This window comes from Prosopis cineraria, unplaced genomic scaffold (genome assembly GCF_029017545.1).
Source record: "Prosopis cineraria cultivar Desert tree isolate PC_DT_omini unplaced genomic scaffold, ASM2901754v1 PC12, whole genome shotgun sequence".
Classification (NCBI taxonomy): Eukaryota; Viridiplantae; Streptophyta; class Magnoliopsida; order Fabales; family Fabaceae; genus Prosopis; species Prosopis cineraria.
Genome location: NW_026555343.1, coordinates 6993722 through 7012526, shown reverse-complemented (window position 1 = coordinate 7012526; position 18805 = coordinate 6993722). Strand labels below are relative to the sequence as shown.

At 30.1% G+C, this 18805-nt stretch overlaps 2 protein-coding genes across 3 annotated transcripts; both read right to left on the bottom strand.

Annotated features, from left to right (window-relative positions):
* Positions 1-4419: 4419 nt before the first annotated feature.
* Positions 4420-8414, bottom strand: LOC129287989 (acireductone dioxygenase 1). Its single transcript, XM_054924290.1, has 5 exons — positions 8344-8414; positions 8096-8183; positions 7876-7970; positions 5866-6105; positions 4420-4800 (listed from the first exon to the last, which is right to left on the bottom strand). The coding sequence occupies exons 1-5, from the start codon at positions 8353-8355 to the stop codon at positions 4675-4677; spliced, it is 561 nt and encodes a 186-aa protein (XP_054780265.1). The 5' UTR covers positions 8356-8414; the 3' UTR covers positions 4420-4674.
* Positions 8415-9638: 1224 nt separating this feature from the next.
* Positions 9639-17950, bottom strand: LOC129287504 (uncharacterized). Of its 2 annotated transcripts, none has more exons than XM_054923689.1 (14): positions 17771-17950; positions 16592-16682; positions 16343-16506; positions 15239-15311; positions 13226-13300; positions 13030-13140; positions 12841-12883; positions 12273-12366; positions 11613-11715; positions 11437-11532; positions 11188-11220; positions 10779-10878; positions 10353-10437; positions 9639-10219 (listed from the first exon to the last, which is right to left on the bottom strand). In XM_054923689.1, exons 2-14 carry the CDS (start codon positions 16673-16675, stop codon positions 10090-10092), a joined length of 1191 nt encoding a protein of 396 aa, XP_054779664.1. In that variant the 5' UTR covers positions 16676-16682; positions 17771-17950; the 3' UTR covers positions 9639-10089. The 2 variants fall into 2 exon arrangements, with proteins under 2 accessions (XP_054779664.1, XP_054779665.1); XM_054923690.1 differs by having other exon boundaries at positions 16592-16676.
* Positions 17951-18805: the final 855 nt, after the last annotated feature.

Genomic DNA, 18805 nt, shown 5'->3' with positions numbered 1-18805 from the left:
ATTGAATTAAATTAATTTTTAGACTAGATTGAACTAGGCAATTTTTATAGAATTGAATTTAATCCAAAACTTAAAGTAGGTCAACCCAATTCAGGGTCAAAAAATTAAAAAAAGAAAAAAATTAGGCTATGTTACTTAGATTCATGTTTTCTCTTTTATAATCTCTAATTTTTTTTATCTTCTCTTCTCTAATATTTGATCTCTCCTTCATGACCTATGTTCAATCTTTTACTTCTCCTTTAATTTTTGCATCTAATTCTAGTGATCCAACCTTTGATATTGAGATTAAAAACTCATGAGTCGTGATATAACAGCGTGCCTTCAACTCTAGTGTTTTCCTTCATGATCGCAAGCTTATGCTAACATGCCTCTGCCTCCAGCTCTAGTAGTTCAAGTATCCAACCTTTGGCATCGAGATTCCAAACACCATCAACAAATTAGTATTTTATTTATATATTTATGTATATAAATATTATTTTTGCCGATCTAACCGGTTGAATCATAAAAACCACAACTCTTTGCTCTTTCCGATTCAACATTTGGTCAGGTTTCAAAACATTAGATCTATGGTACATGAGGGCCACCCACTTTATATACATACATACATACATACATATGATCTAGTATTGTTTATACAGCGGACAGAATTTTTTTTATCTTAATCATAAGTCCATGTCATGAAGTTTTTATCAAAAGTTTTTCTTTTTATTTCTCATTAAATGTTGATGAAATAAAATATTTTATTACTTTTGTCCCAAATTGTAAGACATCTCGATAACAATAAATTTTTTTTAATGATATTTTTTTAATATTACCCTTTATGGTATATTCTCTCTCTTTAATATTCTTTTATAAATTGAGTATTAAATGAAATATTTTTTTGAAAATTTATTTTTATTTTAAAAAAATAAAATTAAAAAGTGTATTTAATAAACTTTATTGGTATGTATAATTTTGCTTAAAAGTATATTATAATTTGAGGTGGAGGGAATATTAACATTTATATATTTAATTGAGATAAAATTGAAAACTTATTAAATTTTTAGATAGAACTAGTAAGTTTTAAAATTTTTATTGATTTTGATAAAACATGTTAGAAAAAGATTAAAGGGTGATTGAGCATAGGATGGGATTGGAGATTAGTATTTCTAAGAATTAATATAGAAATAATTTATCTATTAAGAGAATTAATGAAAAAGTATTGAAACTAAAGTAAAGATTTATACATGATTTTCGTTGATTTAAAAAAAGTTTATGAATGTGAATCGAGAGAATTACTTCAAAAAGTCTTAGAAAAGAAATGAGTTAGGATTTCCTATATTAGAGCTATACAAAATATTATGAAAGTACAATAACTAATATAAGAACGTCTAGCAGTGAAACAAAGGAATTTCTTAAAAGGATTAGACTACATGAGTGATAATCTTTGAGTATATATTTGTTTGACTTGATTTTAGATATTTTGATTGAACATATTTAAAAAAAATTCAAATGCATGCTTTTGTAGATTATATAGTTCTTATTATAAAAAAAAAGAGAATAGATTACTATAAATTTGAATTATGGAAGAGGACCTTAGAGTCAAAGAGTTTCCTCATGAGTAAGAATATAACTGAATAATTTCATTATAATTTTGATAAGAAGTTAGTTAGTAGTAATTTGAAAGTGAGATTGAAAGATTATAATATTAGACCTAGTAATTCAGGATAGCCAGGCTTATTTAAATTGGATTTAATTCGAGCTAGGCTTAAAATATTTTACCTCATATAAAAAATTCATATAGTCAAGCCCGACTATAATACCTTCAGGCTTCAGGCTTATTCGTCCTGGCTCAAATACCCAAAATTTTTTAAAAATGTTTTTCTCTATTTTTTAAACCAATTTTAATTTTTAAGTAACTCTGTTAAGTATAAAATATTATTTTAACTTTAAAATAATAAAATATAATATAATTTATTAACTTTATACTTAAGTAACTCTATTTCTATTATATTGTAGTATATGTAATTTATTCATGAGTTTTTTCTTTGCTTGTCAATTAATATCTTAGTGGTTTGTTCTTATCATATTCATATATAAATATTTTGTATATTTTAATTAAATTATATTATTTTAATTATGATCAAATTCACTTCAATTCAATCACAATTAGACTATTAAGTTAAAATTATTGCCTTGATTAGTTTAAATTTTTAATAACCTTTGAGTAAATTGTACTTTTTATTTTTAAAAATATGAGAAAAATAGTCATTATTATAGTATATAAAATAAAATTATTAAATTATGAGTAAAATGATGTGTTTTTTTGAAATTTTTTTTACTTTTTATATTGTTTAACTCTTACATAAAAAGAATATTTACTCTAATTTATTTTTAATTTTTAACTAAGTCTAGTGTAGATGATAATCAAAAAATTATTTAAATATATTATTTTATTTATTGTATTCATCTTGTAATAGAGTTGAGAATTTGTACATGCTTGAATTTTATTTTTAGAATTATTTTTAATTTAATTTTTTACTTTAAAATTAATTATCTTATTTTATAAAAATATAAAATATTTTTTAAATACTTAGACGCTGTATAGGAGTCAAAATGTTTTTTAAAAAATAAGTACATCTTAAAATATAAAAATCAAAATCAAAATATATTTTAAAATATTTTATTGATTAAAAATAATAAAAATATAAATATTTTAATTTTTTTAAAAAATTATAATAATACACTCAAATATGGTATTTTAATATAAAATAACATAAAATTTAAATAATTAATTAATATTTTGTTATATTTTATATATTTTAAAAAATATTTTTTAATTAAGCATTCAAGCCAAGTTCGAACATGATTGGGCTTGGCCCAAATTTTTAATATATTAAAAATTAAAATAAAATCAAAAGGAATGCATGTGTGTACTTGTGTGTGTGTGGGGAAGGGAGAAATTTATATATTTAACCTTATATATTTAAGATACTTATTTTTAGTTAAATAAAACATGTGATTTTATAAAGATTATTTATTTTAACAAATTATTGTTATTGATATTATTAATATATTAAAATTCACTTGTATTGATGTGATTAAACAAAAATATATTAAATATATAAGATTAAAAACTTAAGTTTTACCCTGTGTATGTCTCTCTCTTCTTACATAATGATGCTATTTGCAGGTGAGAGATAATATCAAAAGAAAAAACAGCACTTTGGGGCATGACGCTCTATTTTGATGCCAAAACAAAAGTATAACTCACTCTCTCTCTTTCTCTCTCTCATATTTGATGAGTATTGGTCAAAATATACAACCTTCCTCTTCTGTTAAACTTATTGGATAAGTCGTATTGTAGGAATCATGATAGAATGAAATTAATGAACATATTTTTTTTTTTAATTCAAGGTTAAGCATCAATTCTTTTAAAAAGAATCCCCTGGCTTTGGTCTCTATAATCTCTGGCATATATAATATGGGATTGAGCTGTATTTAAAATATAAACACTTCATTCAGATTATAAAATATAACATTTCCTAAAAGTTTTACTTGATTCAAAATATAATATATTAAGTAGTTTTTTTAATTATTTTTTCAGCTATATCCCAACTTCATTTATTACTTTGTTAGAGAAAATGATACATTAAGATTTCAAGTGTTATTATATAAGATAATTAATAAGGGTATGATTGAAAAAATATAAAAAAATTTTAGAGACTAAAGTTTCACCTCATTTTCTTTTTAAACCGTGAAGAAGTTACTAATGTCTTATATCATGATTAAGAGAAAATATTTATTAGTGTATTAGCATAGTTGAATTTGAAACCATGGGTTGAAAATGATGATTACGTTGATGGTAAAAAAATTGTGGACAAGTAGAAGCATAAATTCATTTTCCAATCCATTCCTGGCTAAGCCACATCTGCTGTAAATCATATTTTGCAAATGAACGAGTTGGAGTCTGTTGCTGGAAAGAATGATTAAAAAAAATGAATTTTAAGGAGTTATTTAAAAAAAAATACCTCAAATTTCAAAACTTAATGAAAGCAAAAGACCAACAGTTTAATTTTCAATTTTTTAGTAAAAACCATATTATCTGAAATTACTAATTCAAACTTGAGCATTGCTAGCTTCATCATCTATAAAAAATAAAAAATAACAAACTCAAACTAAAATTGTTACTTAAAAATTAATTCACTTGATTCAACTTATTCTGCTGAGACATTATTTTGACTCAGATGTAAATCTTTGACATCAGTAATTGTTACTCCAACAATTTTTGGATCAGGAATTGTTTTATTGTACACAAGTATTCTTATTGAACACAATCTTAGCCATGTAAGGTCAGATGCTAAATACAAGCATTAGCCCCTTGCCCTCTCCTACTATCCTATTGGTAGGACCACAAATTTTTAATGAAAACAAAACAGATCGCATCTCAATTCAGATTAGTTTACACAAACACAATCTCAAGACAGCAATGTTCATAGGTCCAAAGAGAGAGCTCTTAAATTTGTTCAAACAGAGTTTCATCTCAATAACAACAGCGCTTAATAAGGTTCATACATGGATTATCTCTAGGACGCCCACCACACACACACACACACAAAACAAACACACACATATATATATATATATATATAGAGAGAGAGAGAGAGAGAGAGAGAGAGATGAAATGAAAGAGTCCTAATGGGCTTCAAGTGGCACACCAGTTTTCAGAAAGCTTTGAAGATATTCCTTTCTGGCAGGGTGATCTTCCTGGGGCCGATTGTATGATGTCCATACTGGATCTCCCCTAAACAGCCTCATTAACTGCGCGCAAAACAAACACAAGGCGAATGACTAAAACCAAAGATAAATTAGTTAAAGCAATGGAGTTTTCTAAAATTTACATCACTTCCCATTTTTGGTTTTTGCTACTAACAAACACTGTCCTTTAATAGTTTCACAAAATTGGTAGTACGTGGTTAGGACTTAGGAGGGCATTTACAAAATAACTTGCTAAATGCTGCATCGAAAAGTCAGAAATGACTTATATTAAGGAACACCTTTTTTTTTTTTCCCTCTAAAAGATTTCTAATGTATAGGACCGGGGAGTAACATGTTGCGTATTTGTGTTATAAATTTTACATCCAACCAGAGTATAAAAATACCAAAAATCCATACCAAATTAAAAAGGAAGAGATGTATTGTGCAAATCATCCCAAAGGTGCAGGGTAGAAGATAGATTTTTACAAGTTGCACGTTTATAAGAAAACAAAAACTCATTAGATGACTAGCAAAAAATTAAGCAATTTGTTATATTTTGTATATAAAAAAAAGAAAAATATAATCCTTAATCCTTATAGTTTAATCAAGTTTTGTTTTAGTCCTTGTAGTTTTTTATTTTTAGTATTTTCAATCCTTATAGAGACTAAAATACTGAAAAACAGAAATTATAAGGACCTAAAAAATAAAAATTATCCAATATTTTTAAAATTATAGAAACTAAAAATACTTAAAAAATTAAAAGAAATAAAAACAAAACTTGATGAAACTATAAGCACCAATGATTATATTTTTTTCAAAAAAAAAATAGCAAGGAAGAATGCCACTTGGGTTCTAAAACTTGAATTGATGATAATTAGGTATCCTGTAAATTTTTCAAAAAATGAGTTATAAATACTGATTTAAATAATACAAACAAAAAACCTCAACTACAATTTAAGGGTTAAATTTGAATGTTTTACTTTACCTACAATTAAAATAACTAAATTTATAATTACCTCAATCTATAAATTTCAACATATTTTTCATATTAATAATTTTAATTTTTATCACTTAATTATCGTTAATTCAATTTCTTTAATTTAATAAGTATTGGAAGAAAATTCATACCTTCACATAGTTGCTAGTGTCAAGAGTGAAGCGATGGTAGATTCCAGCAGGCAAGATGATAAGATCACCTGGCTTGACCAAAATGCGGATCCAACGGTCTTGTTTGCCTCTCACATCAAAATATCCACTCCCTTCCAAGCAATATCGAATCTCTTCGTCCTGATGAATGTGCTCCGTATAGAAGATCTTCAACTTCTCCTTGTAATTTTCCACTTTTTCTGGGCATAAATCCAGCAGATCCTGCACCATGTTCAAGTAAGTTCTTAACTCTGTTCAATACAAAATAAGATTTGAGGGGCAAATTGACCAGCGTACTGCAAAAAAACAAATTTATTTATCAAAATACTACAAATTCAAAAATATTTACTAAAATGCTATATATTGAAAATCAATTCCAATGACACCAAATTCATATTTAACTTTTTCAGTGTGAGAATAATAGAAGTTGGGTTGGATGACACCGAGTTTCATACAATTAATATAAAAAAACAATGTGCCGAATATGACAAGATTGATTACTATTATCTTATTATCCCTCAGGCCAAACCTCTTTTCTACCTCCCTCTCTTCTCAATAAAACTAATTCCTCGTGCCCTCTTGCAAGCTCAAGCAACTCCCTTTATCTCATGCATATAATATGTAGTAATATATAACTATTATATGTAGTATGTAAAAAAAAATTATATACTTACATTTTATAATTTTTAAATGATTTATCTTTTTAATATAATTGTAAATATATTGAAATGAATTATATATATGTATTTAAATTTAAAACTGAAACTGATAAAATATAAAATGGATATTTATATTTTATCATAAAATTTAAATAGAAAGTTTTAAATTTTTTTCCTAAAATTATACAAGGTTTTTCAGAAATCAATGTTATCATTTTTTTTAAATATATGATAAAATAATGAGATGTTTTTAAGAAAATGAAAAGACTTAAATATATTAAACTTTGTTATTGGATAAAAGTTTTACTTTGTCATTTACTAAGCTAGCCATTCACAACTTTTTCTTACTATTTTTTTCTTTCAATTAGCAAAATGTATAAAGTTTTTTTATTCACAATTTTAGTTTTAAAATTTACAAGTCTAATTCAATAAATGAATAAAATGATTTACGAATTTGCAACTTTCTCTCACTATTATTTTTCACTTTTTAAAATTAAGTAATATTTTTATTATTTTATCAGAAACTTTAGTGGCAGTTAGGTCCCTTAAGACTTAAAAGACATTATCATATTTCAAAGGACTAAATTATTATTTTTCTATTTTAGAGATATTTATTTTTCCTTCTTCCTATTATTTATCTCATAGCAAACTATCATTATGAATATTAGATATATAATGTTAATTACATAAATATTTTTATTTTCTTAAAAGAATCTCATTATTTTATCATATATTTTTTTTAAAAAAAAAGTGACAGCACTGATTTTTGAAAAACCTTGTACAATTCCTGAAAAAAATTAAAACATTCTATTTAAATTTCATGATAAAATATAAATATCCATTTTATAATTTATCATTTTTAGTTTTAAATTATTTAAAAATTAAAAAAATGTAAATATATAATTTTTTTTACATACTATATATAATATCTATATATTACTATATACTATATGCATGAGATAAAGAGAGTTGTTTTAACTTGCAAGAAGGCACGAGGAGTTAATTTTATTGAGGAGAGAGAGGGAGGAAGAAAAGAGGTTTGACTTTAGGAATATTGAGACCATGATAATCAATCTTATTGCACCTAACACAATTTTTTTTATACTAAATGTACGAAACTTAATGTCACCCAATCCAACTTCTATTCTTCTCACACTAAAAAGGTGAAATTTAAACTTTGTGTCATTGAAACCAATTTTTAATTTATAGCATTTTAATAAATATTTTTGAATTTATAGTATTTTTATAAATAAATTTGTTTTTTTGCAGTACGCTGGTCAATTTGCCGATTTGAGGAAATTAATCAAATAATACAATAATAAAGATATATTACCATGTAATTGTATCCCCTCGTCTCTCGAATCTTCCGCAACTCTTCATCGTTCTCGTAGTCGTTTGGATTCAGCTTCCAGTGCAGCACTCCCAATTCTGTAGATTCACCAGTTTCAGCAACAATCACTCCTAAATTAAGAACTATACTCTCTCTCTCTCTCTCTCTCTCTCTCTCTCTCTCTCTCTAGACAGGCCAAAAAGAAAAACAAAGAAATAGGGACCTGCCAATTGGTCCATAGACACAAATTCATCGGGGTTTCGATAGTGAGGAAGCCTTGGATCTTCATCGAAATCGTCCTTGAACCAAGCCTGCCACAATTTAATGGACTTTTAAAATTAGAGCCATTATCGTATCTCTGGCGGCCCAACAAGAGAACCACAATCTTATCGCTCCTCCTTCTTATTATATGATTGGTTCACAAAAAATGAAAATTAGTTCAGTGAAAGAGAGAGATGAAGAAGAACTCACCTGGACCGCCATGGATGAGTAGTAAATGAACGCTTCTGTCACTATGCCTCTTATGTTTTGTGAGTCAGGAGAGTACATAAATTAACTATTTATATATCCCAGAAAAAAATGAGTTTTTTTTTTCCTTTTTTGCCATCCGAAAAATTTGAGGTTTAAAATACAACGTAATATATGTGGCAATAATTTTTTTTTTTAATTCAAAGGAAGCAATAATGTGTTATCGGTTCTAGTGGCGGTTTCACCAGTATGTGGTGGGTGTCTCGACGTAATGAAATATCGTTTTCTGTTGTTTTATCTGATTTTTCTAGGAGCCTCTGTTTTGTTATTATTACATTACTCTTTATAATTTATCTGTGATTTGGAATTTGTTTATATGGTTGTCATCAGTTTTTAATGTTTTATTTGGCTATTATTCCCATGATATAAATAAAGAGGAAAAAAAAAGGATAAAAAGAGTAGATAAAATTCCCCTCTTGCCTTAAAATTCCTCCAACCAAACTTGTGATAAGGGTTTTCAGATTTTGAAAGATAGCAGCATAGTTACGTAGTGCATTGGAACTCGATTCTACTTCACTATTTTCTGTGTATCGCGCCAAATATCATGGGCCTGGCCTGCCCAACTTGAGCTAAAGGACTTAATGAGGCTCACATTAATTTGGATCAAGCACTCGTAGAACCCTTTTAAGCAGCAAGCTCTTCCATTGCGTTATTTAATGTGACTACAATCCTAAATATCGAACTCAATACTTCTAGTTAAATTGATACAACTCCCTGATCGATGGAACCAAACGCTTGGTGGTATACTGCTCCACAGTTTACTCAGCCATGCTACCTGCAACCTGTTTGGATCAAGTGTAAAACCAATTTTACAGGCCAAATAATTAATTTTAGTAAAAATTATCCAAACAGTCAATTTTTTTATAATTAATTATTAATTATTGAGTTAAAAACATGTTTTAAAATAAACTCTGAGAGATTACTTATAAATTTAATTTACCATTAAATAATATATTTTATTTCTTAAATAAAATTTAATAACTTTAATAATATTAAATATAACTTTATTAATTTAATTTTGAAAAGCAATATCTTTTACGATCATTTACACAATTGAAATCAATTTCAAAAAAATAATATCTAAACAAATTGCGTTATAACATAATCAATTATAATCAAAATCAATCATATTAATTATTTTATAATCAATTATACACAACTGAAATTCAAATGGGCCCATAATCAATGGGTCAAAAGAAGATTCTTATTCTCACCAAGCCTACCCACTTGCAAATAAATTTCTACAAGGACAAAGGAATGCCAGATTGTCATTCATAATTATCAAGTACATGTTATAAGAGATTATGTCTTTTTCCAAGCCTTGAACCATCTAAGTGAAGAGGGAAAAAAAGTGGGAGATTTGACATGTGAAACCACCATCATGTATGCATCTTTAACAAGTTACATCATCATCTAACTATGTGGAATTAAAATTCAGTATGAATGTAACGGCTAATTATGGTTTAGCAGGACATAGATTGCTTACGGACACATGCTGCCAACGATTAGAACATAAAAACACAGAAGAATTGAAACTGAAACCTCCTGTTGCTACACTAAATTGTTGCCTTCCGAGGAGAGAAACAAAATTCCTCAATAAACAATATGTTGTTGGCCGAATGAGTAAAACTAGGTTGTGACCAGTTACTGCACAAAACTTGATATCATGTATCTGTTCCCCAAGCAAGATTATGCTGCACCAGCAGATGATCTTCGTGACTTTAATCCGAACAAATCTCCAAAAAGTTTAGGAACCATAGTTGGAAGATTCATGGACTCGGGGGCCATAAAGTTCACAATATTTTCATGAACATTATACCTTCAACACCACATTGCAGAATAGCAACAGCAAATTAGCCTCTCTTTCTCAGTTCTGGAGAAGAGATCTACACACACACACACACACACGATCGACAATTGTACCAAACAAGGAAATGCCATCTTCAGCTAACCTTATCTTGCGACTTTTTGAGGCCCGACGATCGACAATTTTTCTTTTCTTTTGTTGTGTCTTCTTCAGAGCATAAACTGCTTTCTCTAAATAATTCACAACAGCAGAAAATTAGAAACTGGCTTCCACTTGCACAACATAAGGTTAAATCTATGATTTTTAGGGAAAACAACTCATGCTAATGCTAGGCTCAACAAAATGTGATATATAACTATTCAGTCACCACGAAGAAGAAATACCAGCCTTTAGCTAGGAAAACATTCAAACTATAAACCTAACATCAGTCACTCCTAATTGCCAAAATATATTATAAATAAAACATGAATGTCCTGATTAGTCTAATACTCCAATGACATCAGAAGTAAAAATATAAATACAATACATAAAGAATGTTTATTCAGCCAAAAAGAAAACCATTATTGTTTACCAGATGATGTAGGATCAACTGTCTCAAAAAACTCTTTTAGTAATTGCTGATAAAATTCAGAGTCATCCAGAAGTTCGGGATCACCATCAGTATGAGTTTCCTGGAAAAATTAAACTTCGTAACAGTCATGTAAAATATGAGTTCAAAGAAGGCGGCAAGGAGTAAATGGAAGCATTGATCTATGTTGCTAAGCACCACCATACAGGTAAAAAGGAGATTAAAATAATAATCAATACTAAAGATGCCAACCAATGAATATGAAGACTTAACCTATGGTTGAAAACACTTGAATGACTTCCTTTAAAAATATTACTTAGTACATACAAAAATGACTCAATTTTGTCTGCACAGACATGGAGAAAATCGAAAAGGTTCTGGTTTAACTCAATTAGCAATGAATTTGACTAACCTCTTCCTTAGAGTTATCATTGGCCTCCACAATCTGAAGACAATGCCAGTGATGGCACATGCAGAAAGGAGAGAAAAGATTAGCAGTTATGTTAACATACTCTGGAAGCCACTACACATAAACTGAGAGGCACTCAAAAATTAAAGACAAGAACCAAAAAAGCAAGTATAAGTCTCTCTTTATGGCTACATGAGAAAACTCTAAAACCGCATCATGTTTTTAAAATAAAAATTGACAACAGTGACTTACATTTCCAAATATACTAACAGCAGATCTTCTCAGCCGCATTTGCTTGATCATTCTGCTGGGATCCCTCATATAAGTAGCAACTTGGTCACTTATATCCTGTGATGGGGCAACATACTAAGAGTAAAACAGCCTGCATATCACACTGCAGAATCCTCAGCGAAGTTACAAAGCCAGACCTGATTAAAAGCCTGTAATTTGCCTTTAAAGGCAGCAGCACCAGTTGTCACTTGTGTCATCCTCTGCCATTTGTTGATTGACCTGTCTCTGAAAGGTGCTACTCTACAAAATACAATCATGAACAGCATCAATTAGGTCATAGTGTCGAGATGATCAATTTTATTCACACGTGAATAAATATAAAAAATTTAAATTGTCAAAAGGGTTTGGTGACGACCAATTATTGGCTTTATTAATATTTCTAACAAATACCCTAACACAAAAGCCCTTGGGCTATAAGTGTGGAAACAGGAAAAGGCACAAGATCACGATATTAATCCATTTTGAAGTCAGTAAGGACTCACCAATAGATCGCTTCATCATAAAGACCAATATTGTATCAAAAACCACTTCAACCCAAAAGGTTTAAACAGTTTGGTGAAGACACGTAATTTAGGGTTGCTCACAAGTTGGGTCAGCTTTGTGTGGGGCCAAAAAACCTCAGCAAGATAGAAAATAAAGAAAAAGCAACCAAATACATAACAAGGTAGGTTTCAAATATTACTGCTATCGATTGGATTCAAGCACAAAACTTAGGAGCCTCGATGAAGGAGTACTGTGGGGAAATGAATGTCTAACAAAATAAGAGCGCACCAAGAAAATGAGGGGAAAAAAATTACCTCTTTTGCATCTGAGAAATCTGTGACCACTCGTCATCAAAATTGCCATCCAAATCCTTAGAAACGTTTAAATGTTTTGATGACCTTTCTGAACCTTTTAGAAGAGAAAACAAATTCATGTTACTAATAAACATTTCTGGAATGAAATAAAGCCAAAGCAAGTTTTCTTCTTCCCTAACTAAAAAACAAGGGTTCTGACAGGTTTCAATACCCAAAACCCAACTTCTCCTTCTTGCAATTTTATCAATCATTTTCAACTCAGGTGTCTTCATTTCTGGAATGTACTAAATCCAAGGCAGAGATAATTCTATCTTGAATCTAACATCTATTGCTCACAGAATCACCAGCAATTGAGAAAATCTCTATTACTGTTATACAGAATTTCAATTACTAGGGAAGTTAAATTGCTAGAATAATTGCTTCTTACTGGAAATGTTTTATGCAACACCCAAAAGAAATTCCAAGCATTTAATTTAATTTACAAGAAGAAGAAACAGAAAACAACAACAACAATAAGCCTTATCCCACTAGGTGGGATCAAAACAAAAGACAAGAAGAAATAAATTACCATCTGTGGCTTGGGCAATAGATGGATTCTGGGCAAGCAGAGCCTAACATAAAGGATACAACTATCAGTGCATAACAAACTTAGAGAATTAAAGACATAATATTATAGCTAAGTACTTCATAGTTTCCATAGGCATGAAATGTAAAAGAACAGTTCTACTTTCTCTTCCATATCTTCAGACAATTATACCTCTTGCAGTTCCAATATAGAATCTAAAGTCTCCTTGGAGGAAGTCACAAGATCTGAATATGCTGCACTAACGCTCTCATCAGAACCATGTAACGAAGACCTGACTGGTTCCTGCAAAAAGTTTATCTCTTTGGGACAAAATTCTCACATGATAAATAAAAGTCTTGGTAGTCTCAAAAGTGGAATAGGACAGTACCTGGGGTAACCTATTTGAACTTGAGTATGGCTTCTGAAGTAAGACTCTAAGCTCAAGGATCTTGTACCAAAGTGCCTTCAGGGAAAACAAAAATAATATGATTACTAACTAAGCAGTGGAGGCAAATATGAATAACAACTACTCCCTCTAGTCCAAAATATAGGATACTTTTAACTTCTTCATAAGGATTAAGAAAAGTAGTTTAAAATGGTTTGTACCATTAAAATGGTAAGAAGTTATCACTACTTTCCAAGATTACCATTCAATTAAAATCAATCTATCATAATTATTTAAATCTCCTTCTTATATAATCTCTCTACAATACAATTAATAAAGGCATTTATAGAAAAGAAGAATTTAATCCTATTGACTCTTTGCCAGTGCCTACATTTTGGACCAAAACTGGCCGATAGAAAATGTCCTATTTTTTGGACCAAAAGAAGTATAATTGAAAGCACAACAACAATACAATAACAAGCCTTATCCCACTATGTGAGGTTGTTTGTATAGATTTCATGATGCCATTGTGCTCTATCATCAACCAAACTTTTAAACATATTGTTAATTAAGTTCAACGTCAATAAGTTTTCTCTTTAGTCTTCCCCTACCATTCTTTATAAGGTTCAAGATCATCCGCTTCACTCTCCTCACCAATACCTCCCATGACCTTCTCTGTACATATCTTAACAACGTCAAACGATTTTCTACCATCTTCCTCTTAATATATATGCGACGCCCTTTATATATATATATATATATGCTTATTTTAGATATTATCTTTTTGTGTATACCTGCACATTCATCTCAACATTCTCATCTCTGCTACTCCAACTTTATATTCATATTGTCAATTTAAAGTCTAACATTCACTGCCATATAATATGGATGATCTTATAGTAGTTCGATAACACTTCTCTTTAAGTTAATTAGGTATTTTTCAATTACAAATAACTCCTTCAGGTTTTTTTCCATTTAAACCACCCAATTTACATCCTACGCACAACATCCCTATTATATTAAATAATTGCTCTCAAATATTTAAATTTTTCCACTTGTGGTATAATGTGATCTCTCAATTTTATTTCTAAATCACTACTAACTAATCTCTTATCAAAACTGTAATGCAAATATTCCGTCTTACTCCTACTCAAACAAAAACCCTACGACTCCAAGGCTTCCATAATTCAACTTTGTAGTTAATATCATTTATTGACTTCACCATAAAACTATATCACCTGCAAAAAGCACGCAATTGGAGATTTCCTCTTGAATATGCTCAGTTAAAACATCTAAAACCAGGTCAAAAAGGTAAGAGCTCAAAAATGATCCCTAATGTAAGCCAATCCTCACAAGAAAGTCTTTTGTCTCCTAGCCAGATGTTCTTAAACTAGTTTTTGCCCTCTCATGCATATCTTGTATAGCTCTAATATAAGCAACCCAATTGTATGCATTTTTCAAATCAATGAAAATCATGTGTAATTTTCTATCTTTGCTTTGATACTTTTCCATTAGTCCCCTTAGTAGATAAATTGCTCCTACCGTAGTCCTTCCCAACATCAAACCAAATTCGTTCTCAGACATACCAATCTCCAACCTCAACCTACATTTAATCATTCTTTTCCATAATTTCATTTTATGACTCGTACACTTAATCACTTTGTAGTTTACACAATTCTGAATATCTTTTTTATTTTTGAAAATATGAACTAAGTGCTTCTCTATTCATTAGACATTTTCTTGGATCATAAGATCTTATTAAATAACTTAATTAGTTACAACACCCCTCTTCACCTAAACATTTCCACACTTCAATAGGGATATAGTCAAGTCTAATGGCTCTACCATTTAAAGCACATACAAAAATTTTCCAATTATCATAATAAGAAAGAAATGGATCATTCACAAGAAAAGATCAAATAATTGGAAATAATTAATCATTACTCAATGAAATAATTTATATCGATTTAAAACCGAAAAATAAATCATCAAGATATGAGTTAGTTAACATCATACCTTCTGGTTTTTCACAGCTTGACCTTTAAGAAGATCTTCATCTTTATGACGCTTCAAATTCTGTAAAGTATCTCTAAAGGTAGAAAAAGAATTTTCCATGCATCAGAATTTATGCACTCTTAAAGATAAAATAGGAAAAACAAAAAAGTTCCATCATAACCGAAGTCAAATATAGAGATCACTATTGCTTAGAAGAAAGACTCGTGCATTATCAAGTTTCTCGCTGACAAGAATTTCACAAATGCAAAGTCAATGAGAAATGTTTGCTCTATTTCTTGGCCATATCCAAGCTCATAAATATAGGACAAAACACATTTGCTGAAAAGGTACATTTTCAAAGAACACTCATAAAAGCAGCAAAGCAAACAATCATCCCCAATTCCTTGCAGTTTTTTTCTTTTAGAAATGCACATAGTAGCAAAGCCAGAACTCTCAAAGAAGAAAGAGATATTGGTAAATAATACTTCCTCTGTTTCTATCTGTAAGTCATTTTTAATTACTTTACACAGAAAAAAGAAATGTGTTAAAATTAGTTTGAGTTCTTGAACTTTTCAAAAATTACCAAAAATCTTCAAAATTATCCTCATCAAATAACAAACCTATGTTAATTATATCTCCCTTAATTCCTCTCTCCACCATTTTAATTGTAGATTATCATAAAGAGGGGTAAATTATTAATATATACATATATATATTGCTATCTAGGTTTTGTAAAATGACTTGTATTATGAATAATTAAAATCTTTTAAGATGTACCTTATATTTAATGCTACCTAGAGACAGAATGAGTAATACACTACAAGTGTAGTTGCCCAAAAACAGAAGGGAAAAAAAAAAACAGTACAAGTGTACATCATTATAGAAAAGGCAATACTTCACAAGGTCTAGTTATTTTTGTGTATGTGTCGTTCGTGAGGGGGTGTGTAATGTAACATTAAACATTTAAACTTCAGACAGATACACACAAGACCATCAATAGTAGAGAACACTATAGCATACCAAAATAACAACTGCAAAGAAAAGTCTCCAACACAGGAAAATCATTTAGCAACTTCAAGTCTAGCAAGATAGATCATATTACATCCATAAAAAGGGAAATCTTACTGCTCCTGTTGATGGAGTTCCCTATACTCTTTCTCAAGCTGTTCCATCTCGTCATTATTCCATTTATCTTCCTCTACCATACCATCTTCCTCATCATAGGTTCCCTCCTTGTCATCTTCATCCTCCATCTCATCATCATCATAATCCTCTGCATCAGACTCCACCTACATCAGAAAATAATCCTCAAGCACCAAAAAAAAATCACAAAGATTACATAGAAGATGATGAAACTTTCCAACCAATACTTACCCGTTCACTCTCCATATCACTGTAGTCATCCGAATCAAGGTCACTGTTTGGTGCTTTTCTAGATCTCTTGGCAGATAACCCCATCCTACACCTAAGCGGAAAAAATCCAACATCACCAAACAGGCAGACCTGTACTACACTCAGTGGGGGCATCTGCCCGGACTGAAATCTTTGAAATATGCGCAGTTGATATAATGTCCTTTTAATTTTTGTTCCAGATACTTTGACACAACTTGAGCCAAGTCATTTACAAGATCATGCATCACAAGTACCTTGAGAATTTCAAAATTTGATGACAATATAAAAAGACTAATAAACAGAATGCCAAAACACGTCATACAAGTCAAAAACTAGTAACCAAAATGACAAGGGAAGAAGTATAATGGCCAAGTACACGTCACTCAAGCAAAAACTAGTACAAAAAAATAAACTCAATATGTAATTATTCCCAAATCCAAAGGTGTCAATATTCAACGATTACACGACCAGATTCAAAGCCAAAATTAAAATGAAAAGCTTAAAACAGAGCAGGAACAGCGGGAACAGATGACGAGGGGAAAAATTCAAATCTAGATTCAAAACACCAGATTGAACAAGTCAATCACACCGGATTTTTGGAGTAGAAAAAGCCCTAGGGTTCGAACCTCCTTCACCGCTTGCCCGAGAACAACCACGCGGGGCTGACAACAGTGGACGGCGTCCGACTGAGTATGGGATGCTTGTTCGTCTACTAAGAGAACTGGATCTGCTACTCACAAGGAAGGGTTTTATCGGAGTTTATTAATTAGAAAACAATTAATTCAACCACCTCCTCATTATAGAGGCGCTCACGAGTCAGCCAACACCATAGATTACACCCAATGCTAAATAATGCTCATTCCAAAATTGTTATAGCTTTTCACAAGTCCACAAAACATACAGGCAACAACTAAAATTATTAAAACCGTTCATGCTGCGTGCTAATCTATTCTGACAACATATTTGCAACGGGATTTTACTAGAATTCAATCATTCAAGTCACAGTTAAAGCACAAGTTCATTCATTTTTTCCACGAACGTCATCAACATAGTTTCCCTCAATTTCCTTCCTGGCTTATTCTTAGTTAGCAGCAGATTGACTCCATAAAAAGAGCCTACATGTGAATATTATACATGCTAGTATGGATACTGGATACTAACCTGATTGAAAGGCTGAAAGAAAACTGTGGAGTTAGCTTAAGAAGCGAGGCCGCGTACCCAGCAACAAAGAAGCAGACAACCGCTTTGAAGACGACGTAAAAACTTGAGCTTCGTGAAGTAGCAGCCTAGCAGAGCAGGCCTTGAACGCTCAGCCTCGAACGGATACTGGTTGTTCTTTTTTCTCTATGGTAGTGACTCGGGTTTGCGGGTTATGTCGTCTGGGATTGGGCCTGAAATACAGTAAGGCTTGAATTGACCGGAAAATTGTGAAATCATCGTTCGGGTTTGATGAACGAGTTCATTTTAATTTGGGATTGGGTAAAATTATTTTAAATTAAAATATATTTAAAATTAAAATAATACAGAAATTAAATTTACCGTCCTTCTATTTAAAATAACTAGCTCAAATTTGAAGAAAATAGCATAGAGCACGTAGAAAATAGCTCTTCTGAGACTCTGTAGGGGTTTCCGATGCTTAGAACTAAATGGGCCGTGTTTATAGGCCGGGACGGGTTGGACCGACCCACAACATGTGGCCTGTCCTAAAAATAATGGGTGATCAAGCGTGCACAAAACAAAATTGACACATAATCGTTTATGCATGAAACTAGTTTTTAATATATTTTTTTTTTACACTTAAAATCATATGGCAAGGCTAAACATAATTTTTTTACTCTCTTTTTTCTTTCATATTTCAACTCTGAGTCACATTCCCGATTTTATTTTTCATGAATGAAAATAAATATCATATCCAAAATAAAAATATCCAAATTCTATTATAAAAAACACCAAAGTATATGCATTTGTAAGTAAAACAAGTTAAATTTCATTATAAATTGTCTTCATATCTATAATAAAAAAGTAACTCTTTTAAAATCAAGAAAGGAAAAATTTTATAAAATATCATTATGAATATAAAATTGACTCTCTAATAGCAAAATTGAGAGGGGAAGAAAAGGATGAGGGATTCTATTAAAGTATTTTGAACATAGACTGGACTTCAGTTGAAGTTACTTAAAATTAAAAAAACCATAA